Raw genomic sequence first — 25,674 nt, 5'->3', positions numbered from 1 at the left:
CACTTCATGACCAGGCACTCATAGGTACTGCCCTGAGCGGCCAGACCCACGTGGGTGTCCAGGCTCTTGGGAAGTCCCCGAGTGCATGTGAGACCCCCCAGTGTCCAGCCCAGCACAGAGGCCCTCATGTGAGCTGGGGGTCCGGCCAGACTCTCACGTGCACACACTCAGGGAGGCGGGGGAGGAGAGCCGTGCTTGGGCACGCACGCACGCACGGACACAGTTTCACGCCACGAGTTCTCTTTATTATTTCCTCCAGGGCAACGGATCCTCGGAGAGCCTGGGTCCCGGCCCTGCCCCCCTGCCCTCCCAGCATCTCCCACCGACCCCTCCGATGAGGGCGGCTCAGAGGACCGTCTCGGCCATGCTGGGGTCCTCCAGGACCCCGGTGATGAGTTTGGGGTGCTGTGGGCGTGGCGCAGGGCCTGCCCCGACTCCGGCCTCCTGCTCGTCGTCCATCTCCTTCCCCTGGTCCTTGGAGAAGTACAAGAATACCTAGGGGTGGGTGGCCGGAGGGGAGGTCAGCCCCAGCGCCTGGCCCTCGGCCCCACCTCATCCTCAGCTCCAGCCAGGCGCCGCGGTCACCTCCTCTAACGTGGTCTGGCTCACGGAGAAGTCCTCCACGCCGTGCTCCGCCCCGTGCGCCGCCAGCTCTCCAAAGACGCGGGACAGGGCGCAGCGCCCTCCCGGCGGCAGCTGGAAGCGCAGGCGGCTGCCGTGCGCCTCGCGCAGCTCGGCCCCCGGGAACGCCGCCCCCACGAAGGCCAGCGCCAACTCGGACCGCGCGGCGGGCACCCGCAGGGTCAGCGTGTGGCCGGCTCCAAATCTGGGATGGGCGGGTCCGGGGCTGCTGCACACGCTCAAGGCCCGCCCTGCCCTGCCACCCGTCCACACCACCCCCTGCTCGCTTCCGGGCCTGCCCCCAATACCTGGCCCCTTCTGACCCGCGGACTGGCCCGGCCTCGCCCATTTATAGGCTCACCCCTTTCCCTCACCCCGCCTCTCCAGGCCCCGCCCACGCGAGGCCCCGCCCCCAGGTCCATCTCCGGCCCCCCGAGAGCCACCGTCACCCATCAGCCCCGTACCCCTGCTGGTTGCCCCACTCCCTACTTCATGTCTCCTCCACAGTCCATGGTCCTCGCCTCCCCTCAGGTTAGAGCCAAGTTGGCTTCGCGTGGCCCTGTGTCTGGTGGCTCTTCTGGCCCCGCCTACACCCCCGCCCTCACCTGCCTGCTCGCGCCCCACTCACCTGCTCTTGAGGTGCTGCGGGCTGCCCAGACAGCGGAACCGCCCGTTCACCATGATGGCCAGGCGCGTGCAGAGGGCCTCACACTCCTCCATGCTGTCAGGAGCCCAGCGCCATCAACTCCTGCACTCCCCAGGCGGGGGACCCTCACCCTCCAAGCCCGGACACTCGCACGGAGCCCAGACCATTCTGTCCCAAGGGTCGGGTGTCACCGTCGTCGGCGTGTCCACCCCCCCCAAAGGCCAGGGCCGCTCCATCTCCTGTGTCCCTGTGCTCTGACAGCCTCTCTCCGGGGCCGGGTCCGCCTCCCTCCCCAGAGCCTGCACCACCTTGACCCTCAGCCTTGAGCACCCGGAGCGGGACCCACCTGTGTGACGTAAGCACCACGGAGCGGCCCTCCCGCACGACGGCCAGGAGGCTGTTCCAGAGAAAGCGCCGGGAGCTGGGGTCCATGCCAGTGGTCGGCTCGTCCTTGGGGGGTGCAAGGGGAGACGCCATAAGCCAAGCCCCAGCCCTCCCCCCAGGCCCCGCCCCGGCCCCGCCCCCACGCACCAAAAAGACCACAGCCGGGTCCCCCACCAGCGCCACCGCTGTCGCCAGCTTCCTCTTGTTGCCTCCACTGTAGGTACCCGCAGGTCGGTCCGCGTACTGCGGGAGCCCCAGGCGCGCCAGGCCCAAGCTCGCTGTCTGTGGGGCGGACGGAGTGAGAGAGGGGAGGGGCCAGATGGGGGGGGTCTGGCGGGGGGACAGTGAACGGGAGGGGGTCAGTGAGCGTGGGGGCAGTGAGGGTGGGGGGCAGGCTGGCGGGGGGGCAGTGAACGGGAGGAAGGCAGTGAGCGTGGGGGGCACTGGGGCGACAATGGGGGAAGGTAAATAAAGAGGGCGGAGCCAGGATGAATGAGGGACCGGACCGACCCGGGGCAGAGTAGCGGGAAGCCCTCAGCGGGAGGTGGGGTCAAGGCCAGAGTGGGCGGGGTCGCGACCGCGGTAGCGCAGGTCGGGTAGGAAAGGGGCGGGCACAGCCTGCGCTGGACCCACAGAGTGTAGGAGCTGGGGAACGGCAGGCGCGGTACAGGTGACGAGGGGGGCACCTGGACTCGGCCTGGCCAAGCAGAGCCAGGGCGGGGCTGCGATCCTGGGGTGGGGGGGTCACCTGGGCAACCTGAGCCTCGGGAACACCGCGCAGCCGCGCGAACAGCTCCAGGTGCTCGCGGCCGGTCAGCAGCTCGAAGATGGCATCCGACTGCGGGCAGTAGCCCATGTGGCAGTGCGCAGCGGACGGTTCCTGGGCCACGCTGGGGGTGGGGGACGGGGGGCTCAGGGAATTGGCCAGGCTCTGGCCATGCTGGGGGGACCTCAGGGCCCACCCACCCTGGACCACTACGGTAAGAGACAGGGGGTAGGGGGTGTTTCAGGGCCCGGTGGACATGCGGTTTGTGGGGGCACAGGGGCTCAGGGCCAGCCCGACCGGACCATGCTGGTGAAGCACAGTCCCTGCGCAGGAGAGCAAGGGGTGGGGACGAACAGGGGCTTGGGACACCCCGCCCCCCCCCGAACCCCCTCACCTGTGGCCTGCTAGCACAGCCTCACCACCGCTGGGCAGCATGTCCCCCGTCACCATGCGAAATGTGGACGTTTTCCCTGCTCCGTTCACTCCCAGCAGCCCGAAACACTGCGGGTGCCCCACAGACGGCACTCAGCAAGGTCTCAGATCCCTGTCCCGGGGCCGCTAATTCTCGGGGTGGGTTTCCCAGTGTCTGCAGGAGGGCTGTGAGCAAGGAGGACCCCTGGGACCGATACAGGGGGTGTGTAGATAGGCATACATCTGCCACTTAGCGGGGAATGGTTGTTGGCACGTGGGATGTATTTAACCAATTCCAGCACCCAGTAGGTATCTCATAAAGATCACATACAACAAGTGCTCCATGAATAGCGAGGCATGAGATTTCTCAATGTTTCCCGACACTCCGTGGGTGCCTGAGAGAGGCACCCACGGAGGGCTGAGGCTGGGTGCAGTCCGCCCAAGGTGGAGAGGCTGGCCAGCACACACGAAGTGTCTGCAGGTGCGCTGGCCCCGGCAGGTGGCCGAGACGTGACACTCAGCACGTCCGTCTGCACGTCGTCGCCTGAATGCAAACTGGTACAGGGCACGTGTGCCTCCTAAATACTGGCTGTGAGCAGGTGCTTGACACAGGTGCGTATACAGCAGGGGCTCAATAAGTGCTGTTGATGCTCGACAAAAAGTCGACCATCGCTCAGGTGACGTTCAGTACTCCCCTGGTAAACGCATACACACACACGGGGGCTCGACAGTACAACTGGTTCTCAGGTGTTGACACGCAGTAGGCCACCTGACATGCGTGGGCGCCCCCTGGGTGCTCGATACTAATTTGCTTGGTCTCGGTAGGGGCTTACTAACACCTTCCTGCAGACAGTAGGGCTCGATAAATGGAAGCACGCAGTAGGTGCTTCCTGAGAGTTTGCTGGCACAAAACAGGAACTCAAATGTTGGCGGCCAGTAGTTGCCCAATAAAAGGCAGCGGGCACAAGGTAGCTGTTCAATGAAGGGCACCATGCGCATAGTAGGTGTTCAGTAGAGGGCAGTGGGCACACAGTGGGGCAGCCTCTCACTGCCCCTGCACGGGGAAGTCTGCCTTGGGCTCTCACCTCACCGGGGGGGATCCCCAGGCACAGGCGGTCGACAGCTGGTGTCCTCTGCCCGTAGTATATCTGGGGGGAGTTCAGGTCCCTGAGAAAGGTGGGTGGGCCAGGGGGAGCCCCCCAACCCAGCACTCTGCACCCACCTTGGTCAGGTCTCTCAGCACCAACACGTCCCCCTGGGTGGCCCCTTGGACCACCCGTTCCCGCTCCCGGGCCACATCCTCATCCTCCTCCCCCAAGGGGTGCAGCGACCTCAGCTGGGGTCTGAGGACAGAGAGGTCAGTGAGCCCAAAGCCACGGCCGGCCCCTCCCCCCTTACCCAGTCCCCACTGACTGTGGCAGGAGGTGGCTCCGGAGCTGTAGCAGCAGCGTGAAGAGAAAGAAGAGCGGCCCCTGCACCACCATGGCCAAGAGGTTCTTGCCAACCACCTCCCAGCGCAGGGGTGACTGGAACTGCCCATCTCCTGTGGTGACAGGAAGGAGGAATTATGTCATGGGGGGTGTGGGCCCCTCCCCATCCAGGTCACCTTGGATTCTTACGGAAAAGGACCAAGAACTGGATGGGCCACTCAACTGAGCTCGAATTGGTATAGAAAACAGTGGTATCCCCATCTCCCTTATTTAGGACCTTAGACCTTTTGTGATATGACCCAAGACAGAATTAGCTTTTATGGCTGCTTTGCTGTACTTATAACTTGACCCAAACTTGGGGCCACCTCAGATCTCTAGTTCTCTTCCTGGGGGCTGCTGTTTGTCCCTACCCTGTGTAACTGATTTGGCTGGCACTTCCCCACCTAGTTCTCACCCAAGCGCTCAAAGGCGTCAGCCATGGCCTGGTTCCGCACCATGTCGATGAGCCCCCGGCCCAGGCAGAAGTGGGGGAAGATAAGGAAGATCTGCTTCAGGATCCGGCTCACTTCCTGCAGCTTCTGCTCAGGGACAGGAAGAGGGAGGTGGATCAGGGGCTGAGGCCGATGCCCCAACCCAGTCCCAGCCTGAGGCACAGACATGCAGGGCCCCACCTGATCAGAGAAGAGCTCGAGCACGAAGGTGGCCATGCTGCCATTGATGCCGATAAAGAGGTTGATGGAGGTGAGCACCACGTAGGCCGTGCTGGGCACGGAGAAGAAGAAGGAGGCTGGGTACATGAGTGGCGTGATCGACCAGCTGAGGGGCAACAGGAGTCAAGGGGTGACCACCCGACAGCAGGCTGAGTAGCCCTAAGAGGAATACAGATCTCCCCTCCCATCGTCCCTGCCATGGACCTCTTAATGTAAGTCAAGACAAGAGGAGCGTTTGTTGTTTTGTTTTGTTTTGTTTTGTTTTAAAGTAAACTCTACCCCTAACATGGGGCTCGAATTCACAACCCTGAGATCAAGAATCGCACACTCTCCCGACTGAGCCGGCCAGGCGCCCCTAGAGAAGATGGGCTTTTAAGGCCACCTCGGCACATCGTTAAATTAGATTACCCTTGGGATCAGCTCAGACCTCCACGTTCTCTCCTTGGGAGCTGTTCAGAGTCCCATGTCCCTCAACAGTATTAGGTGTTGAGGTAGGGCAGTCAGTAAGAACAGCCCCGGAGGGGCTGGGGAGGCCTCACCCATAGAGTAGAAGGAGCAGCAGGAGAGCAGGCAGGTTGGCAGGGGCCACGTACGCCCTCTGCTGGAAGGCCAGGAAGATGAGCACCACGATGCACGCTGACACCAAGTAGTTACACTGCATTGGAGATGGTAATTACCGCCATCAGTTTCCACGGGCGGGAACTGCCATCCTCATCCCTGTGCCCCCTCCCAACCTCCCTGTGTTTCAGGTAGCAGGACACGAAGTCTCCCACAATCCCCAAGACTTCCCCCAGGTCATCCTGGACAAGGGCCTGACCGGAAGGGGCCAGAAAGGGGCAGTGGTGAGAGGTAGCCGGACCCCCACCCCTCTAAGCATTGCCCGCACCATGTCCCAGAGAAAGTGGCCGAGCCAGTAAAGAGTGGGAGGCAGGCCCCCCATAAACTGCAGGTGTTTGGTCCGGGTGACGCGCTCCTCGATGAGAACAAGGGTGAAGCTGGCTGGGACGAAGGACATGGCAAAGACCACACAGATGGAGACAAGCACATCCACCGAGGAGGCCATCCTGTGGGCAAGGGTGCAGGAGCTGTTCAGAGAGCTCTGCCCACTCCTGATGGGACAAAGGTCCACGGCTGGTCGGGGAGATGAGCGGAGCCAGTTAGGGCTGCGGTGCATGGGCAGCTGGGGGAGCCTGGACGCCGCTGGGCCTGATGGTGTCCTGTTCCCCAGGCCTATTCGCACAGCAGGAGTGTGGCAGAGTGCCGTTCTAGCTCCCTCTGCCCAAAATGACAGGGCAGCCGAGGCAGGGAGGGCACGCACAGGAAGGACGCGGCACTCACAGTGCGGCCTCAGACAGCTGCTCCTTGGTGAGGTTCAGGGGGTGGTTGAGTGTGGTGATGCTGTGGGCACGGCGGGCAGGGCCCGGGGGCAGCCGGGCGTGGAGGAGTGCGTTGTTGGCTCTGTTGACAAAGGCCACCATGGCGTGCCAGCCCTTGTTGTTGAACCAGATCTGGGGGGGGTCAGGGCCGAGGGATCAGGGCGCTGGCGTTGGACCTACCCCTCCCACCAGCTGCCCACTGCCCCCGGGTCCCACCTTGAGGCTGTCCTCCGCGTCTAGGCTGTGAGCCCATGCTGTGAGGTTGTTCAGGATGCGGTCGAGGGCCCCACCGGGCGGGGGGCTCAGAAGCACCCGCAGCTCCTCCACCGAGCGGCTCACCTCCTGCCCTGAGGGCAGGCCTGGGTCTCGGCCCCCCAAGGAGAAGCCCCCATACCTGTGGGGCGGTGGGGTCAGGGGGCAGCAGGTGAAGGCCCGGGAGGGTGGGGCAGGCAAGCCCCCGAGCGGGCAGGCAGAGGGCGCGGGAATGGGACCCTCCTCACCTGACCTCGTTCACCCACTTCTTGGTCTTCAGGCTGCAGGAGAGACAGATAGAAAGGCAGAGACGGGGGTGGGGGGGATGGGAGTGGGACAGAGACAGTGAGCGATGCTGGGGAGCCGGGGAGACAGGTGAAGTGAGGGGAGGCCCCCAGCCCCGACCTCCTCGTTCAGGGGCCCAAGCAACAGCCAGGCAAACTGAGTCCGGGCGGCGGCTCACCCCTGCTGGACCAGGCGCGGGTAGGTCTTCACCAGGAAGTCGGACAGGTTCCGGCCCGTTAGGTTCTGCACCACTTCCCCAGAGCCGGCCAGCGCCTGGGGCGGGGGGGGGCCGCCAGCCGCAGCGGGGCAGTCCGGCAGCAGGCGCCGGGCACCAGGTTGGCTGCACCGGCAGGCCGGGGACGGGGACTCCGGGGTCCAGTTGCCGTTGGCCAAGGCCTCAGTGACGCCCGCGGGCACCTCGGGCACCCAAAACCGGCAGACGGCGGGCGGTGTACACTCAGGCGTCCTGCAGGGGCAGGGCCGGGGGTGGGGCTGTGGGCACCGAGCTTTCCGCAGGCCCGGGGACGTGGACGCTCAGCTCGCAGGCGGGCACAGGGATGCTCCGAACCCTCCCCAAGGCCAACCGGCCAGGGCCCAGACGGACAGCCTGAGGCCCGAGAGGCACGAGGCCGGCGGTGGGCCCCCACCTGCCGGAGCCAGTCTGCGGGTGGGCCTCCAGCCCTGCCTGCTCCAGCAGCGTCTCCAGCAGGCGGGCACGCTCTGAGCTTCCTGGGGCGTCCTCACTGTGGGTGCAGCTCAGAGTCAGGTCTACGGCCCCGCCCGTTGGCCTCCAGCCCCCTCTCGCCCGCACCCACCTAAAGAACGACACCTGAGCACCGTACATGCTGGGACTGAGCCGCAGAGCCGGGTAGTATCCGAAAGGAGGCACGACGAGACTGAACACCAGCGCCAGGCCCACGAAGAGGGCAGGCAGCACGATCTGAAGGACAGGCCCATCAGCTGCCCTCCCTGCTCTCCCCTCCAGGCTTGCCAGTGTCCTTCCTTTCTCCTGCTCTAGAACCATCCATGGCTCCCCAGTGCTCTCGATAGAGGTGTTCAGTTTGGGGGAGACTTCTGGGGTTAACCACTCAAATTAGGCCACTGAGCGGGCGACCAGAGCAGAGGACAGGCACCCAAGGTCTCCCACGCACTCTCCAGTGCCCAGCCCCCCTCACCTGTGCAAACAGGCCACGGCGGCTACGGCGGGCAAGCAGAAAGCGCTTGAGAAGCAGGGCCCGGAGCTGCTGGCAGGTCAGCACCCAGCCCTGCACCCGGCCCGCGGGGTCCGGCCCAGAGCCCCGCAGAGCCTGCGTTTCTGGGGCAGAATGAGCTGTGGGGGATGGAAGGGTCAGTGCTCCCGTGGTGGTGGCCTGGGAGGGGCCATGGGCTCAGGGCGGGACAGCTCACCATTCTCCAGGACGGACTCCTCGGGCAGGATCTTGAGCCGTGTGGTCACATCTGGGCGAGCGCTGCCTGAGCCCGGCTGCTGCTTGTGGCTACCATCTGTGGGGCCAGAGGCGTTGGGGTCAGCTTCGAGGGCTACCGACCAGCCTAGGGTCTGAGTCAAGGTCCAGGGTCACAGACAGAGGGGCTCAGAAGTCAGGGGTGGAGGTCAAGGCTGCCAGACTCCACCAAGGATGGGCACTTGGCCTAAAGTCAAGTCCCACTCTGGACCAGGGTTAGGGGTCAAAGACAGGGACCTGCAGCCGCGTCCTCCAGGTCTGTGTCCACAGCACAATCCTCTACCACCTTCAGGAAGATCTGGGGACACAGAGCAGGTGTTCAGCCTGGGACCCCCCAGCAGAGAGCCACCCAGCCCTAAGACACTGTGGGTCCCCAGGCCTCCCCAGGAGGCTCTCAGCCTCTGGTCCCCTGCAGGTGCCCCTCCGCCTCCCTGGGGTGTGCTGCCATCCCTAAGCAGGCCTCTCCTCATCCTTCCAAGGACATCTCCTCCAGGCAGCCCTCCCCCGGCAGCCGCACCTCTTCAAGGCTGGTGTCGGAGATCCCGTAGCTGGCCAGCCCCAGCTCCCCCAGCCGCTGGTCCAGCTCACGGAAAAGCCTGGCAAAGCTGCCGTCCGCAGCACCCCCGTAGGGCAGCATCAGCACAAGCTCGCGCGGCAGCCCCTCCACCAGCCGCGTCCCGGGCACCAGCCGCTGCACGAGGGACAGCAGCTCGGCGGCACCTGGGCGGACGGGGGGCGTGTCAAGGGCGCGGCACAGTGGGCAGCTCGGTCTCCTTGGGGAAGGGGTGTGGCCGGCCCCCCGAGGAGCCCGTCTCTGCAGGCAGGGGAGGTTAGGGTGAGGCTCTGGAGGGCAGGGTGTGGCCTGAGGTCAGGCCGGAGGTCCCCGTGCGGTCAGGGGTTAGCGGCAGGGCTGCGTGTGAGCTCAGCCCAGCCTGGGTTAAAGGCAGGGGCCGGGATTCGGGTTCAACTCAGGGTCAGAGGTCAAGGGTCCCATTAGGCGTCGCGGAGCCCGTTGCCCTGGCCCTTCCCTGGGGCGCGCCCCGGCACGTCTCACCAGCTGTGCCGCCCTGGCTGCCTGGCTCCCCCCTCCGCCCGGCGTCCACGCGGTCCTCCAAGTCAGCGTTCCCCTGCGGGCAGAGGGGCACCAGCTGCCACGGCCGGGGTCACGGTCGCGGTCGGGGGTCGGAGGTCAGCTCCAGCCCTCACCTTGTTGCCGACGGCCAGCGTCAGGTAGTAGCCGGAGCCGAGGTGGCGGCGCAGGAAGAGCGGCGAGCCGCAGCAGCACAAACGGCCTCCGGCCACCACGGCCACGCGGTCTCCCAGCAGCTCTGCCTCATCCAGGTGGTGGGTGGAGAGGATCAGTGTGCGACCTGGGCAACGGGAAACCAGGCCACATTTACCGTCGGGACGCGAGGTCTTCGCGCAAGCTGTGGCCTCTGCCAGGAGTTGCCTGCCCTGTGCATCAAACTCCTATCCATCCCTCAAAACCCTATTCCAAGCACTTCCTCATCAGAAACTTCTTCTGTCCCCTGAAACAGAATCTAGGGGAACCTTGTGCCTCCCCCAACTCTTACCTTCCCGGTATTTGAGCAGCAGCTCCCAAATACTGCGACGGGAAGCAGGGTCCACACCGGCTGTGGGCTCATCTAGGATGACGACCCGGGAGCCACCCACAAAGGCGATGGCTACTGAAAGCTTCCTCTGCATCCCACCTGGGCAGAGACATGGGTGGGCGTCCCAGCATGACCCCCCCTTCTTGGGCAGGGGCTGTTGTCCTCCTCCGGGCCCCTTTCCCCACCCTCTGGGTCCCCCAAACCTGGTGTCTCCTCTGGCCTCACTCCACCCTCAGGATAACGTCTCAGCCCCCCTCCCAGCCTCATCTCTACCGACCCGGAGGCTCCTCCCCAGGCCAGGCTCACCGGAGAGGTGGCGTGTCTGTGCACCCCGCTTGGGGACGAGCCCCACGTCCTGCAGGAGACGGGCCTGCTCCGGGCGCACAGCAGCTGCACTGAGACCCTTCAGCCGCCCGTAGAACCAGATGTGCTCGTCCACGCTCAGCCTGCAGGCACGGGCGCACAGTGGCCACCGTGGCAGGCAGAGCCCCAAGAGCACCCAGCCTCCCCTCCACTGCACCCCAGGCCCTCCAAGACCCACATGTCAAACAGCACGTTGTACTGTGGGCAGACACCCAGGTGGGGCCGGATGGCTTCCATGCTGGATTGCACGTCATGGCCCAGGATGCAGGCGGAGCCCCGGGTGGGCGGAAAGAGGCCACTCAGTATGGACCTGGGGATGAGGGGGTCTCAGGGCAGCTGCCCTTCCGAGGAGGAAGTGGAGACCCACAGAGAAGGGGCAAAAGCACTTAAAAGGCACCTACTATCCGCCCAGACCAAAGGTGTATTATGTCCCCACTTTACAGAGGAGAGAAACTGAGGCACAGAGAACATGGTTATCTGCCCATTGTGTACCCAGAATGAACTGGGGGCCCCGCCACCTCTGTAGAGACCCAGATGCCTCTTCCATTGAGCAGATGTGCAAACTGAGGCCCGGGGGTGGGGGAGTGGGAGCGGCTCACAGAGTGGTCGTTTTGCCGGCTCCGCTGTGGCCCAGCAAGGCGGTGATCTGGTCCTGGTAGAAGTCCAGGCTGAGCCCACGCAGGGCCAGCTGCGGGGTGCCGGGAAAGCGCTTCTCCAGGCCCCGTATGGAGACCCCTGGAATCAGGCCCGGTGGTACCTCTTCCATCAGCACTGCAGAAGGAGGGCAGGCTCAACCGTGGGAGCCCTTTGGCGCGGGGGTGGGGGGGTGCAGGGGGTCTGGGGGAGTCTGGGGGACCTGGGAGGCCATGAAGGCCGGTCTGTGGAGTCAGCGACCTATCAGTCTGGGGTCTATAGGGATTAGGGGCGCCCCGGGGAGCCTGGGGAGATGGAGATACCCAGAGGATTGGGATCTGCAGGAACTTGGGTCTTTGGAGGACGTGGGGGATACAGACAGGGAAGCGGCTGTTAGGTCTCCTTGTGCCTCACCCTCTGGGTCCTTCAGGGTGGGAGGTGGGGAGGAATCCCTGGGAGAACGAGGTCCAAACCAATAGCTCCTCCGAAAGGGAAAGTTCCACGGTTTGGGGATCCCGTACTGGCCTGGGGGGGAGCCGTGCTCAGTTACCTCTTGAGCCCATTGCCCTGGAGCGTGCCAGCTTCTGGCCATACGCCTGGGATCAGGGCATCCAGGCGGGAGACCCCATCGGCCTGCCTCAGGCCATCCCTCCGATGCGGCCACCTGTGCCTGGATGCCAGGAAGCCGCCCCCCAACCTGCGACGGCCTCCAGGTACCAAATGGCCCTGAAGCTCCAGCCCACCCCACCATGCCCCCCAGCCCAGCCTCCCTTCTGCAGGTGTGCCGAGAAGTCCGTACCCCACCCTTAGGGCCCACCTGGGCAGACCGCCTCCAGGTACCCGGCGGCAAGGCCATAGAGCACAGCATCAAGCAGCAGAAGGCCGGAGACCTGGGCCAAGCTGAAGACGTCCGCCACAGGCCTGGTGCCCATGTTGTGCCACTGCGCGCCTTCGCCCTGCTCCTCCAGCCGCACCAGGCTCTCGCAGCCGAACCCAAAGGCCACAGGAGACAGGAGGCTCTGCGGTGGGGGCAGGTGCGTGAGCCAGCGAGCGCAGCTGAGCGTGCCCTGCCCCCGGCCCGCCGGGGTCTCACCGCAGCCACGAGGCCGGCGGCAGGCAGCTGGTCCCGCCAGGCCACACACAGCACGTAGGGCAGATAGAGCACGAAGTAGGCGAGGCCTCCACAGGCGGCTGCCAGGTTGGCTCGGGAGAAGAAGGTGCTCAGGAGGAAGCTCTGGACCACAGTGGCCACGGCGAAAGCCGCCAAGAACAGGAAGACCACAGCCGGGTGGCTATAGGGGAGGATGTCCCCGAGCTGCAAGGGGCAAATACAGCTCGGGTCAGGTTCCTGGCTTGGCCTGGGGCAGCCCCTCCGCCAGGCGCCCCGGGCCTGCGGCCTGCGCGCTCCCACCCGCAGCCGGGAAGGTGAGGTGTGCGCACCTTGAGCACCAGCACGAGCAGCGCCGCGCTGAGCAGGAAGGGCCCGAGGCAGCTGAGGAACCAGCCGAGCCACAGCACCGCGCCGCCGAGCCCCATGGCCTGCATCGTGCAGCGCAGCCTCGTTTCCTTCTCCCGCACCACGGCCTTCACCGTCAGCGCCACCGAGTAGATCCAGGCCAGCGTCAGCAAGAGCGGCAGCGACCGGCTCAGGACGCGCAGGAACCTGAGGCGGGAGGCAGCTGAGGTGGGGGCCAGAGACCCTGCGCCGCCCCCACTGGCAGGACACCTGGCACCTCGAGACCCCTGTTCCAGCCTTAGGGTCCCAGGCGGCAGCACAGGCCCTGTTCTCCCTGCGCCCGGGACCCCGGACCCTCCCCCTCCGGGTCACAGGGAGTGGTCCTTCTAAACCAGCGGCTCGCAGCCTGGAGGGCGGGCGTGTTCCCAAGGGAGCCCGAGCCCCGCTCCCAGCCTGAGCTCTGCCGCCTGGGGGAGCGGGTGGGGAGCGGGCGCTCACGCATCATCCACAAAGCAGGGGTAGGGCATCTGCTGCAGATAGAGGCGGGCCCGGGGCTCGGTGCCGCTCAGCACGCGCACGGCCGCGCGCTCCAGCAGGTCCTGCAGGTACACGAAGCCACCCCACACATAGCGCAGGTCCGTCAAGGGGTCAGCGGCAGGGCCGGGGTCCCAGAACCTGCAGACGGCAGGCCGGTCGGCTGCGGGGAGAAGCCGGGGGCCGCGCACCTCCCACCACCTAGGCCCATCCGCCGTAGACCCCGATTGGTCCAAGCAGGCCCGGGCTCCGCGTATCACGGTCTCCCATTGGCGGGATGGCCCCCCCCCAGCCCCGCCCCACACTCGGCCCCGCCCCCACCTGTCCCTGATCTTATTGGTTTTCGTGACGGCATCGATGTCCATGCGGATCTTGACACGCACGTGGCCCGGGCCTCCGAGCTGCGCGGGGTCCAGAGGATCCTCGGGCCCCAGGAAGACGATGCCGGCCCAGAAGCGGCGCTCTGCGAGCAACTCCAGCGCCCGTGCCACCAGGGCGGCCTCTGAGGGTGCCGCCTCCAGCTTGTCCAGGGTCACACACTGGGGAAGGGCCTGGGCGTGGGTCCTAGGTGCCCGGGTCCTCCCCTGAACCTCGGCCCGGGCAGTGCTTCTCCCTCGGAGCCCCAGAGCGGAGCCCAGCTCCCCCATCAGATTTCCGCAGGGCGCAGGCTGTGTCCGTCCGTCCTCAGGCTTTCCCTAGGACGGGGCATCGCCCCAATTCGGTCCCCCTCCCTGGCTCCCCTCCGCCCTCCGCTCACCACGGGCCCTGCCGACCCGGCTGACAGAGCTCCCAAGCGGATGGCCCCTCACCTCCATCACACCGCCCAGCATGCCCACCAGGTGGTCCACGTCAGCATGGGCCCCCTGCCAGCTGTAGGCGCCCCCACCGGGATCCAGAAAGGCGAGCAGGGCCTTGGCCCGGGCCTGGCCTCCGGATCCCGGCCGCCTCCTTCCTCGGTCCTGAGCCTGCAGGAGCCTCTGCGGAGGGGTGGGGGAGCAGGGGGTTTGCATGGGGCACCCCGGGCCGCGTCGCTCCTCTTCTCATCCCTGGGGCCCGTCCTCACCCTGGACTCCACAACCCGCCACCACACCCTTGCCCAGGAGGCCCTGCCCTGTGCTCTGCCCACGTGCGGCAGGGAGACCGTGGGCGACTCCGCCAGCCTGGGTCCTGGCCCCACCTGCATCACTGCCACCTTCGTGCTGTCATTCAGGAAGTCGAAGAGCTGGGGTCCCAGGGTACCCCACACCTCCTGGATATCCTTCAACAGAGCCAGCTCCTGGAAGGTCCGGTTCACCTGGGGGAGGGGGGCACCAAGAGAAGTGCCAGGCCAGCCCTTTCAGGACGCTCCCCTCCTCTGAGGACCTGCCCCCTCCTCCCCAACCTCGCCTCTCCCGCTTCGCTCCACTGTGCCTCTGACCCCTGGCACACGCTGTCCCTCTACCTGCCACCTGGCAGACTTCTTCAAAACCCTGCTTCCACACCCTCCCGGGGCAGGGCCCTCCCTCTGGCCTGGCCCATGCTCGCTAGGCTGAGGGGGGGGGGCCCGGACCACTCCTGCCCTTACCTGGGCCATGAGCTGCCTGGTGAAGGCAGTGTTGGGTGTAAACAGCAATTTCCCCAGGACCAGCGGCTTCAGACGCCTCCAGAGCAGGCGGGACAGCGGGTGGGTTTCCAGTGACCCCACGAGCTCAGCACAGGCAGGGCCTGGGGTGGGGGCACCATGAGGCCCTGCCCCCATTCCCAGTGCCCCACTTCCCAGACTGGAAACAGAGGTCAGTCACTCACTCAGGCCGTCGTCGGGTAGGGCTGCTGCCGGCTCTTGCCCCGCCAACTCCTTCAGGTGGCTGGCCTTGTACCAGTTGAGGGAGGGCCCCCCTGGGATGCTAGGCCCCCGGGCACTGCAGAGGGCCTCTGATACGGCCTCCAGGGGCCCACCTGCTCCTCGGGGTCTCCGCAGCAGTGCCCGCAGCTCCACCAGGCTGGGCAGTGCCAGGAGCTGGAGAGGGGTCACCAGAGGATGCTGGTAGCCCTCCCTGCCAGCTAGGCACCCTGCCAGGAGCACCTTCTCCCTCTCTCCTTCTGCCCAAGCCCCCCAAAAGCCTACCAGCGGAAGTGCCCGGGCTGCCCTGTCACCGGCCATCCAGGCAGCCTACGCTTTTGGTTTGCTGGCTGGGGTGGACGATGAGTGGGCCTCTTACCTCCTGGGCCAGGTCCTCTGCTGCCTCCACAAAGCTGCTCACGGACTCCTGAATGTGGTCCGGCACAGACCCCAGGGATCCCTGGGAAGAAAGACACAGGGGTGATAATGACCTTGACGGAGTTCTCACTAGGGGTTGAGCACTTCGCCACACTTCACTCCGTGCGGGTCCGTACTATTATAGACCCCGTTTTACAAACAGGGAAGTGGAGGCTGCAAGGCACGTGGACTCGCTCAAGGTCTCACGGGCTGGACACATGCTGGACACGGCCTGTCTGGGCACTAACAGGACGAGGAGCATCACTCCAGGTGCCAGGGACAGCCCAGGCAAAGGCCTGGAAGCTGGAATCAGAGGCCCCTGCCCCAGGATGGGGAAGTACTGGGACTTCCTGAGAGCAGCTTCCCAGAGTCAGCCTGGTCCCCACCCCATCTCACCTCTCCAAGCAGTGTCCCCAGTAGCTCTGTGGTCAGGGGTAGTAGGTCCTGCAGCCGGTCGCTTGGCTGAGGCCGGGCTGGGAGAAGAACACACAGAAGCACAAGCTTAGGCAAACCCTAGCCTGAGACAGCCCTTACCCTGTACCCATTACACAGCTGGGCAGATCGAGGCTCAGAGTGCACCCCTGCCAGCCAAAGGGCCCTGGCCTCCTCACCTGGTCCGCCTGCGGCTCTCAGCACTGGCATCAGCTTTCCCAGGCTGGCCAGCGTTCTGTGGGCACTGGGGCCCCCCAGGACAGCACGGGCATCTGCCAGGAGCCGGGAGACCCTGGGGACAGAGGGAGCAGGAGGTGGGGGCTCGGCAGACACCCCCGTGCCCGGGGCCACTGCACCCACTGCCGCTGGCTCACAGGGAGTCCTTGAAGTTGCTGAGGACGCCGGGCTGCTCCCCGGGTGTGGACTGCGGGAAGCAGGTGTTGTTCAGGTTGCAGATGAGACCCTGGAGCCAAGGAACGGTGCCGGCCGAGGGCAGCGGCTTGTTGGAGAAGTGGCCTGTGGGGATGCTGGGCGTGGGGAGCTTTGCCTGAATCCCCACCATGTTCGTACCCTCCCGACAGCATGCTCACTCAGACTTTTATTGGGTGCCCGGTCTGTGCTCTCTGACGCTCTCTGGGACCCCTGTGGATAGGGTGGCCCATTGCCTACCCCCCCCCACACACAAAAAAAGCCTCGTCCCTGGGGGGCTTACATTCATGGTGTTCCAGTGGGGGGTGGGAGTGGCGGACGGCCACCAGGATGAAGAAGAGAAAGAGAGGCCACAGCAACTCCACCAAGAGCTGGATCTGGGGGAGGGGAAGAAGAGGCGGGGGGGGGGGGGGGACAGGGGGGGGCACCCGGGGCCACTCCCCCCCGGGGCCGTCAGTCCTGGCATTACCGGCTGTCTCCTGCGATACAGGAAATTCTTCCAAAGCAGCAGCATTAGCTGCGTCCAGAAGGCCATGGTGGGGATGGACAGAGCACACGATGGAGCGTCAGGCTGAGGACGTGCTGTGTGGCTGTGGGCGAATCTTGACCCTCTCTGAACCTCATTCCTCTATCCCATGGTGCAGGGTTCCTGGAAGCTCTGATTGGAGCCAAAGAGTAGGCACTTACTAGAGGGTCTCTTGGGTCCCTGGGGGCGGAGTGAGCCAACGGGAGCCCTGCCCGAAGCCGTCCTCGCACCTGATTGGTTGCCTGGGCTGTCCCTCCCTGCAGGGCGGGGGTCCAAAAGGCTATCCGCTAACTCTTCAGGGGGAGGAGCCTCGGCTCAACTCTGTCGTCACCAGGCTCCACCCTGAGCTCCCGTGGGGGTCTCCAGGTCCCGGCCCCCAGCCTCATCCCGGGCCCTGGGAAGGAACGCCCCACCCCCGGCTCTTCCCCAGGGATAAAGGCCAAGTGTTTACCGTGCTGAGCATTTTGCACGCCCGGCTGGAAGCAGGGCTTACCCGGCCCCCCAGAGAGGCAAGCTGAGTCACCCCGGTGGAGGCAGGGCCCCCGCTCTACCCGCCCCTCATGTATTATTTATGGCTGAGAAGAACCACAGGATCCCGAGGATGAGTAAGGAGAAGAGGCAGCATTGCGGGCTCCTGGAACCAGCAATTCCTGATGCCGTCCCTTGGCTAGAACTGTCCAGCTCTGGCCTACTTCATTATTGCACCGAAGAGGAACTGGGGCAGGGAGGTGCTACGGGCCACGTACGAGGCTGGAACCAGGACCCAGGACCCCCGACCCCCCACTGCAGGCTCTGCTTTCCCTCAGGTGGGAGCTGGGGCACAGGGCTAGTAGGAGCTCTAACGGGCAGAGGGGCTGCAGGTGCATGTTGGCCATCCCCTCTCAGGGGAGTCTACTGCCCAGGCTCCTCCTCGAAATTAGTGGTCCATCCTGCCGCCCCTCACACTTGGGCGGGGAGTGAAGGTGAGCGAGAGTCTGCACTCCGCCCCCACCCCCTCATTCCCGGGGAACCTGCCTCCCTCCCACCCACCCCCGCGCCCCGGCATCCTCGAGTCTCGGAGCCGGCCTCTCTCTCTCCGGGACCCTCTCACCTTTCCAGCCCCCACCTCTTGCCGCCTTCCCTCCGCCCGACCGCGGCCCGGGATCACGGCCCCTTTAAGAGGAAGCTCCCGCAGCTGGCCCTAAGCCCCCTGAAGTTGACCGCCTTCACCTCGGAGGCCGGCGGCCGCGCCCGGCCCCGCCCCGCCCCGCCCCGCCCCGCCCACTACTGTTGGCTGCCGTCCCCTCCACCCGCAGGCCGGGCCTGCGCTAGCCCCGCGCGCCGTGGGAGGAGGCCGTGCGGAGCCGGGTTTCTTAAAGGGACCGCTCGCCTCTTGCTGTGTCACCGTGGGGCGCTGGGCGGTCGGCACATCCCACACGGGCCGACCTCCGGACACGCCGGCCAGGCTGTCTCCCCACATTGCACACCCGCCTGCAGTGCCGCAGCTCCGTGTCGAAGGAGGTCCCTTTCTCCTCACTCTCCCCTGGGGGACCCGGATCCTAGCCAGACTCGGTCCATGACCCTGGGACTCCCATTTGTCCATCCGCAAAGTGGGGGTTCGATTGGTCATCATTTGTTCGTCCCACAAATATTCCTTTGGTTCTACAGTGGGCCAGGCGATGGCAGGAGGGGGAGGGGGCCCCCAACATTCTAATATTAGAGTCCTGGGTCATAACGGTCACACCATTTTGAGGAATACCTCGGGGTCCCGTTCCAGAAGATTGAATAGATTTCCCGAGCTCCTGGTGAAGAGGATGCAAGTGTATGGACCTGCAGCCCCAAAGGCAGCAGGAGGGTGAGATGTATGGGGGGGGGGCTTTGGTGTTGGGGCTTTGGGGATGAGTAGGAGTTTGCCAGGCAGGGAACTCCAGGCCGAGTGAATGGCACAAGCGGAGGCCTGGCGACGGGGGCTGGGAAATCCTGTCCAACCAGCAGGGAGGTCCAGCCTCTTCCCCCCCCACCTCAGGTCCTGACCTTCAAGTTCCTTCTTCACCTCACATTGCATTTACCCTGCACTCACCTGCCAGCCCTGGGCCTCAGCTCCTCCAAGGCAGCTGTGAGGACCTGCTGGAGGCTGACCTGCCGCCCCACCCCAGGGCCCCCCAATGGGACCCAAGCCAAACCCCTCCCCCCAGCAGACTCCCAACTCCACCAGCAGTTTCTTCCTAAAAAGAGGTTTTTATTGCCTTTGGTCCACAGTCAACATTTCACATTATCTCTGGGTCCCAGGGCTCCTGGATGGTGGCCAGTCCCCGGGGAGGACCTCCGGGTGGGGATCCCTGTGCAGTACTTGGCGGAGGAACGGGGACAAGTACAGGAAGGTGAGGGGGGTGGCTTTGCCTCAACCACTCAGAACTCTGTTGTCCTGCCTCAGTTTCTCCACTAGCCCCCAGGGCGAGCCACAGGTGAGTCCAAGAGGGCCAGAGAAATCCAGTTCCTCACAAGACCTCAAATATTTCGGACTGTGGCCTGGCCCTCTCCCAGGGGACCTCCTTCCTTCCCAGCATCCCCTTCCACCATCCCCCCACCACGGCCTTGCAAAAAAAAAAAAAAATTTCTTCTTTCATTAAAACTGCCTGAAACTTCTGTGGGTATAGAAACCACAAACTGATCAGCAGAGAAAAGGGAAGAGAAGTAGAGGCAACCGGAAACCATTCAGGGCTGGTCCCCTCCCTGCCCCGGTTTCTTCCCCCAGCCCCCCACAGCTCAGCCCAAAGCCTGCTGGGAAACCTGCGGCCCGCATGAGCCCCCCACACCGTGCAGATCTGCATGTGCTTCACCCCTTCCCCACAAGCCCTCAGCTGGTAGCGCTCAGACAAGGACAAAAACAAGATGAAAACAGAAGAACCCCAAAACCACACAGAGCGATGTGGGGAGCCACCCTGCACGGGTGCCTCAGTAGTCGGCCTCCTCCCGGTGGTAGGGTGTGTACTCTGGGGCCTCCCCAGGGCCCGGGCAGTCGCCTGCAGCCGCTGAAGCCCCATCGGCCACGGGGCCTTGGGGGCAGTACTTGGGGTCATAGATCTGCCGGCCCAAGCCAAAGACCTGGCCACTCTGGTTGGCGCCCTGCGTGTAGCCCATCTGCAGGGACATGGAAGAGTTGTCACACTTGTCGGTCCCCAGCTTGGTGTCGTAGATGTGCCGCCGGGTCCCCGGAGCTGTCATGCCCACCTGGACAGGGAGGAGAGCGCTTCAGGGCTGGAAGAAGATGGGGGAAGGAGGCCCCGGGAGTCCCTGCCCCAAATTCCCCCACCATCCCCAGCTGTCTCTGCCCTCAGCAGCAGCTCCAATGGGGTCCTTCCCCGCCCCGCTTGGACGCCCCCTCTGTTCTGCCTCTATGCTGAGTTGATCCCCACGACCAGTGACCCCCTCCCTGGGAACCAGGGGCGTCTGGGTCCAGCTCTCCCTGCCAGCCAGGAAGCTCCCCAGGTTGGGGCCGAAGCCCCCCAAGAACCCGAGAGTCCCAAGACCACCCTACGGACACTTGCCATGTGCAGGAAAAGTGAGAATCACAGGATCTAAAGATACCAGGGTTGAACGGGCCCCTGGGCAATCCTCTGAGGGAGACTGAGGCCCAGAGCCCAGCAGCAACTTCCCCAGGGACACACAGCAAGCTGAGCAGAGCACAGGCCAAGAAGCGGAGAGAAATCAGGGTGGGATTCTCTGTGGGAGGCAGCCATGGGGACAAGGAGGAGACCACGGGGTTTGGCGGGGTGGAGAGGTGGGCGGGGACTGGGGGGCCGGGGCGGGGCCCCACCTGGCTAGCACACTTGTTGGTGCCCATCTGGAGGCTGATGGTGGAGTGGTCCATGGGGGGCAGGATATGGTTCTTGGGGTCGTACAGATGCCTTCTTGTGCCGTACGCCGTCATGCCCGACTGACTGGCACATTTGTTGGTGCCCATCTGCAGGGAGGTGGGCAGGAGAGGTCAGCTGTCCTCCACTCCCAGGCCTCTAGATCCGGCCCCGAACTTGAGGGGGCACGGGGCTGGACAGGCCCTGGGTCCCACCGGCAGACCCCACCCCACCGTGGCGGGCACAGGGCTGGAGGCCGTGGGCGCCCACCTGGAGCCCAATGACACACTGGCCCGCCTTCATGGTGGCGTCATCGAAGTTGCGTTCCTGCTTTTCTGAGTATTTGACGCCAATGTCCACGCCACTCTGCAGCCCCTTTGTCTTGGCCTGGAGGGGAGGGGTGCTGGGAGTATCAGGGAGGGGCAGCCGGGACCCTGAGCCAGGCCCAGACCCGTGCCACCCTGGGGATTGGGCTCCAACCGCCCCGACCCACCTGCCACCCAGCTGTCTCGCTCCAGGGCACAGCTCAGGACAGGAATTCCGGGAGGCGTCCTCACCAGCCACCCTCTGCCTCCTTCCATCACCCCAACCCTCCAGCGACCCACCTGCTCACCCGACACCTGCCCCTCGCCCCTCGCTGGTCTCCCTGCCTCCACTCCCCACGTGGCGGCCCCAGGGTACTCCTGAAATGCCATTCCGCACGCAGTTCCCTCCTCCTGAAATGCTGTTCCAACCCTGCCTGGTCACTAGACCCCACACATGGCCCGATTCCCCCTTCTTCAGGCTGCTTCTCACAATTTAGAACTTATTTATCATCTATAAGAAAGGGACTGAAGATCGAACCCTAGTGTCTACTCAGGTCTCTGGGGGATGGTGGCGTGTCCGCCGAGGCTCGCAGATTCTGACAAACGGCCCCCCTCTGGCACAGGGCTCTGGTGCCGGGGAGGCTGCCTGTCGCCACTGAACCCCAAGTGCCTGGCACCCTGGGGCAGGAGGGAATCCAGGGCATCTGTTAGTCCACGTGGACCTCAGCGTGGGGCCCCAGGCGGGTCGCCGCCTCTCTCTGGGCCTCACCTTCCCGGCCAGGGCGAGAAGAGACACTTGCACCTGCGTCATGTTCCCGCTCTCAAACAGGTCGTTGGCCTCGAACAGGTCCACAGGGTTCATGCCGTAGCTGACCATGGCCTTGATGAAGGTGGACAGGTTTTCCAGCTGGGAGGAGGGAGGCAGGGGAAGGACCGTGAGGCGACCCTGGCCTGCCCACCTACCGGGCAGAGGAGGTCCCGGCGCCCCCTCCTCGTGCCGCCCCCAGCCCCTCACCTGGTGCCAGTTCTGCATGGAGCGGTTGATCTTGGGGACAGAGCCTGGCTGCAGCTTATTCATGAGTCTGGGGGGACACACGGGGAACCTGCATTACTGTACGGGAACCTCAGAGACCCAAGACACCACTTCCACTCTTGGCCACACCCATGCCTCCCCAAGCAGCCTCGCTGCCTCTCTCAGGGCTCAGTTTCCCCTCCTGGGATACACGCTTCACCGGCAAGGAAGCAGAAGCCCAGGAGCGACGGGGGCGGGTGTCAGCGCCACGGCTGGGGGCGGTGAGGCTGGGGGCGGTGAATCCGGGAACTCCCAGTCCGCGGGGAAGGGCAGGGACTCTCCCGCTGCAGGGAGGACGGAAGGTAAGGATGCTCATCCTTAGTAACACAAGGAAACGAAAGACGAGGAAGACCCGAGACCCGTCGTGGGGAGAGGGGGCAGGCTTCCTGCCGTAGGTGGAGCGTGACCGCGGGGCGCGGGGCGGGCAGGGCACCCAGCAGCGGCCAGCACACGCACTCACGTGCACAGGATAACTCCGTCCTTCAGACCCTTCTGGAAGTCGGGCCCGATGGAGAGGCCTGTGAGTCCCTCGATCCAGCTGCGGAGCTCCGCCTCCTTCTGGGGGTCGTACTTGGACAGGAGCTGGAGGGGCAGAGGCACGGGGAGGGGGTGAGCCCAGGGCCGCCGCCCGCGGCAGCTCCAAGGCAAGCAGAGACCCCACGGCCGGCCCTCCCCTTCGCCATCAGCAGCACCGGCTTCACAGGCGCAGACAGCCCCGCACTCGGGCACTCGGGCTCTGGGCGACTGGCGGCGGCACCAACCCGCGCGGGACCTGCCCCCGCGGCCCCAGCCCCGGGCGCTCCCTGCACCAGAGAAGTTGCCTCTTCTCTGCTGTTTTTAAATGGTTGTGAGATGCACATGACGTTTACCATTTTAACCATTTTAAAGTGAACAGTTCAGTGGTTTTTAATACACTCACGATGTTGTGCAACCATCACCTTGGTCTAGTTCCAGAACATTCCATCACCCCAAAAGAAACCCTGTCCCCATCAGCCGTCACTCCCCGTCCCTCTCCCCAGCACCCGGCCCCCACGAGCCCCCTTCCCGTCCGTGGATGAGCCTGTTCTGGACGTGTCACCCACGTGGACTCACACCCCGCGTGGCCTTCCGTGTCTGGTTCCCTCCCTGAGCGTCGTGGGCTCGGGGTCTGTCCCCGGGGCCGTGTGTGTCGACACCTCACCCCTGTTCGAGGCAGAGGGACGTTCCTGTGTGTGGATGGACACGTTGTGTTTACCTGTTCATCCATGGATGGACATTTGGGTTGTTTCTACCTTTTGGCTATTGTGAATAATACTCCTATGAATATCCATGTACAAGTTTTCAATTCTTGTGGGTACATATCTAGGAGTGGAATCGCTGGGTCACGTGGTAACTCTATGTTTAACATACCGAGGAACCACCAAACCCTTCTCTGTTCCTTGAACTGACCATACCAGTTACTGCCACAGGGCCTTTGCACAAGCTGTCACTTCTGACTCAGATGTTCACATGGCTGGGTCCCTCCCGTCAATCCACTCACCAGTCCAGCTTGAAGGTCATGTCCTTGGAGAGGGCTTTCCTGACTACCCCAGCTATGAAGCCCTCCTCATACCCCTGTCTCCCCCACCCCGCCTTATTTTCCTTCTAGCTTTTCTCTTTATACAATATACCTCCTTGCTTATGATCCACCCCTCGAACTTCGCCGCCCAGCTCAGTGCTGTCTCCACAGTCCCAGGACGGTGGGATAAAAATGCTCATGGTCCCCCATCAGTGCACACCATTACCCACAAATACATACACGCACCCTGTTCCCAATGGCAGCATCTCAGGGCACCAAAGGCCAAGAAAGCCAGGGGCCCAGGGAAGCCCCAGTAAGTCAGGGACTCCCAGACCAGTGTGTGGCGCGGGCAGACACGGTTAGCCCAGGGCGGCTCCTGGGGAGGGGAGGTAAGAAGCTGAGTCCAGTCCCTGTTCAGCTGTAGACTGTCCAGTTCAGTGGGCTTTTTGCTCAAGACCCACATAGATCCTTGCCCTGGACACTTTCCCTTCCTGTCCTTCTGCCCCCACCCGGGGACCGGGACCCCAGAGCCACCCTCTGTAGACCCAATTCCTACTCTCAGCTCTGCTCCCAGCTCCCTTATGGCCATGGACACAGTTCTCTCCCCGTGCCTCAGTTTCCCTATCTATGTTTGGAATTGTTTGCACAAGGGCCTCCTGAAGCAGGCCCCACCTCTTGGTTCCTGCATATAAACCCCCCGTGGGATCAGGGCCGGGCTGACCTGAGTGCAGTAGAGACAAAGGCAGGGAGGCTGGCCTGCAAACTTGATCCTCCCCCGCCCCCCCGCCCCCCCTCCATCTCCGTTCCCACAGCCCTGCAGCCCTGCCCTGAAGAATGACAAGCTGAGCTTGAGGCAGGCCGGCTCGTCTGGACACCCGGCATACCTGCCCAGCTGGGCCGGGTCCCTGATGGCTCCTGGGGGCCGGGGTCCTGGGCAGAGGTGCCTGGCCAGCCCCGCCTGCAGCAGCCGCCTACACCCCCCACCCCTGCTGCCCAGCCGGCCTTCCGCACATTCCTCCTCGCCGCAAACTGCCAGGAATGCAGCTGCTGCGTCCCTGCTAAATCGGGACCAGCTGTTCCCAGAGGTCTAGACCCCCCAGCCGGCCGGAAATCCAGTGACTGCTCAGGGACACGGTGGACATCAGCCTGCCTTCATGCCAACCAGCCTGGGGCAAACTGAGGCACACGGGGCCAGGCAGAGGTCTCCAGAGGTCTTAACGTCCTCTTAAGTAGCTGGTAAAGTGGACAGGGCGTGGGTTTCAAGGCACAAGAAGCTGGTTTCCAATCCTGGTGCGGCCCGAGTGACCGTGACAAGCTAGCCACTGCCCTGCCCATTCTCCAGGCCTGCAAACTGAGGGCTGGTCACAGGGAGCCTTCTGACCTCATCCCAGACAGAGCAGGTCTCCGCATGCCCCAACCCACTCCGTCTGCGGAAGCTGCCTGCACACCGGCCAGGGTGCCACCCACTTCCTGCTGCCCCAGGGGAGATGCAGGGGGCTGCCCACCAGGGCCAGTGGCCATCAGGCGCTGGAGGCAGCGGGTCTTGGTTCGAGTCCTGACTCTGCCGCTCGCAAGCTGTGTGATTCTGGGCAGCTGGTGTGACATCTCTGGGCCCCACGTACAAACCCACGGGGCTCTTAAACTTCCTTGGCGTTGAGCGGGGCAGGACGCGAGCACCTACACGGGTGGCAGTGTGTGAACGTTCACCCCATGCCATTATTGCTGGAGTGGAGAAGAGCATGTTTCAGGAAGGTTCTGGAGCCTTAGTTCCCCAAGCCTCAGCCTCCTTCCGTCTAAGGGGCTGGAGGGAGGCTCCTGGGAGCTCACAGAGGCCATGCAGTCTCCCTTGGGTCCGCGATCCCCGGGGTGCCCGAGGGGCAGGTGCCCGTGTGGGGCGGGCAGGGCTCTGCCTTCCACATGCCCAGGCAGGCTCCCGGGGGCTGCTGGCTGTGGGGCTACATTCCCAGGTGCCCCGAGGGAGGGTGGGCAGGGATGACAAACTCCCCTCCGGCTGGAACGGCCTTGAGTGATTGGTCTAGGACATCTCCCTGGGGCTGGGAGCACCCCCTGCTCCCCCCTCCCTAGGACGGACCCTGCTGTGTGACCCTCCACAAGCATCTGCCCCTCTCTGAGCCAGATCAACAAGTGCTTTCTCAAAAGCGTCTCCCCCAGGCCCCATCCCGTGTTTCTAAGTTACAAAACTCACACCTTTTAGGATTACATTCAGGGGGCTCCGGGCATCCTGTAGACCCCTTTGCTATTGCTTTAACTTTGTCAGATGGGGACAAAGAGAAGTTACCAGGGAGCAGCTGGGCAGCCCCCCCCCCCCCCCCCCCCCCCCCCCCCCCCCCCCTCCCCCCC

General features: G+C 64.4%; 2 protein-coding genes across 2 annotated transcripts in view; both read right to left on the bottom strand.

Moving 5' to 3' along the window:
• Positions 1 to 232: 232 nt before the first annotated feature.
• On the bottom strand, positions 233 to 17,781 carry ABCA7 (ATP binding cassette subfamily A member 7). Its single transcript, XM_032394860.1, has 47 exons — positions 17,657 to 17,781; positions 16,510 to 16,698; positions 16,324 to 16,417; positions 15,986 to 16,127; positions 15,791 to 15,903; positions 15,576 to 15,652; positions 15,142 to 15,222; positions 14,729 to 14,939; positions 14,508 to 14,647; positions 14,121 to 14,237; positions 13,753 to 13,920; positions 13,265 to 13,482; positions 12,908 to 13,084; positions 12,394 to 12,616; positions 12,047 to 12,268; positions 11,771 to 11,972; positions 11,368 to 11,478; positions 10,920 to 11,091; positions 10,499 to 10,630; positions 10,264 to 10,403; positions 9,919 to 10,056; positions 9,551 to 9,714; positions 9,399 to 9,471; positions 8,862 to 9,064; positions 8,582 to 8,642; positions 8,289 to 8,384; positions 8,057 to 8,211; positions 7,724 to 7,821; positions 7,529 to 7,624; positions 7,060 to 7,347; positions 6,845 to 6,877; positions 6,561 to 6,738; positions 6,307 to 6,476; positions 5,855 to 6,032; positions 5,508 to 5,623; positions 4,930 to 5,074; positions 4,713 to 4,836; positions 4,242 to 4,371; positions 4,051 to 4,171; positions 3,914 to 3,976; positions 2,812 to 2,918; positions 2,400 to 2,541; positions 1,799 to 1,933; positions 1,614 to 1,717; positions 1,250 to 1,342; positions 586 to 826; positions 233 to 495 (listed from the first exon to the last, which is right to left on the bottom strand). Exons 2-47 carry the CDS (start codon positions 16,573 to 16,575, stop codon positions 346 to 348), a joined length of 6,408 nt encoding a protein of 2,135 aa, XP_032250751.1. The 5' UTR covers positions 16,576 to 16,698; positions 17,657 to 17,781; the 3' UTR covers positions 233 to 345.
• Positions 17,782 to 18,775: 994 nt separating this feature from the next.
• Positions 18,776 to 25,674, bottom strand: part of CNN2 (calponin 2) — a 7,577-nt gene continuing 678 nt past the window's right edge. The window contains exons 2-7 of the mRNA XM_032394671.1: positions 22,237 to 22,358; positions 21,720 to 21,786; positions 21,474 to 21,611; positions 20,670 to 20,786; positions 20,363 to 20,509; positions 18,776 to 19,776 (exon numbers count right to left, since the gene is read on the bottom strand). Of these exons, the coding sequence (XP_032250562.1) occupies positions 19,501 to 19,776; positions 20,363 to 20,509; positions 20,670 to 20,786; positions 21,474 to 21,611; positions 21,720 to 21,786; positions 22,237 to 22,358 (867 nt within the window). The 3' untranslated portion in view covers positions 18,776 to 19,500. The remainder of the gene's footprint in view (positions 19,777 to 20,362; positions 20,510 to 20,669; positions 20,787 to 21,473; positions 21,612 to 21,719; positions 21,787 to 22,236; positions 22,359 to 25,674) is intronic.

Source organism: Phoca vitulina, unplaced genomic scaffold, assembly GCF_004348235.1.
Source record: "Phoca vitulina isolate PV1807 unplaced genomic scaffold, GSC_HSeal_1.0 scaffold81, whole genome shotgun sequence".
Lineage (NCBI taxonomy): Eukaryota > Metazoa > Chordata > Mammalia > Carnivora > Phocidae > Phoca > Phoca vitulina.
This window is presented reverse-complemented; position numbering and strand designations above follow the sequence as displayed.

What these genes read in the sequence shown, in the direction of transcription:
- ABCA7 (XM_032394860.1), bottom strand. Translation starts at nt 16,575, where the DNA reads ATGGCCTTCTGGACGCAGCTAATGCTGCTGCTTTGGAAGAATTTCCTG. An exon ending in GCCGTGGCCTGTTTGCACAG is followed by an intron (nt 7,822 to 8,056) that starts GTGAGGGGGGCT and finishes CCTGTCCTTCAG; the next exon opens with ATCGTGCTGCCTGCCCTCTT. An exon ending in GCCAGACCACGTTAGAGGAG is followed by an intron (nt 496 to 585) that starts GTGACCGCGGCG and finishes ACCCACCCCTAG; the next exon opens with GTATTCTTGTACTTCTCCAA.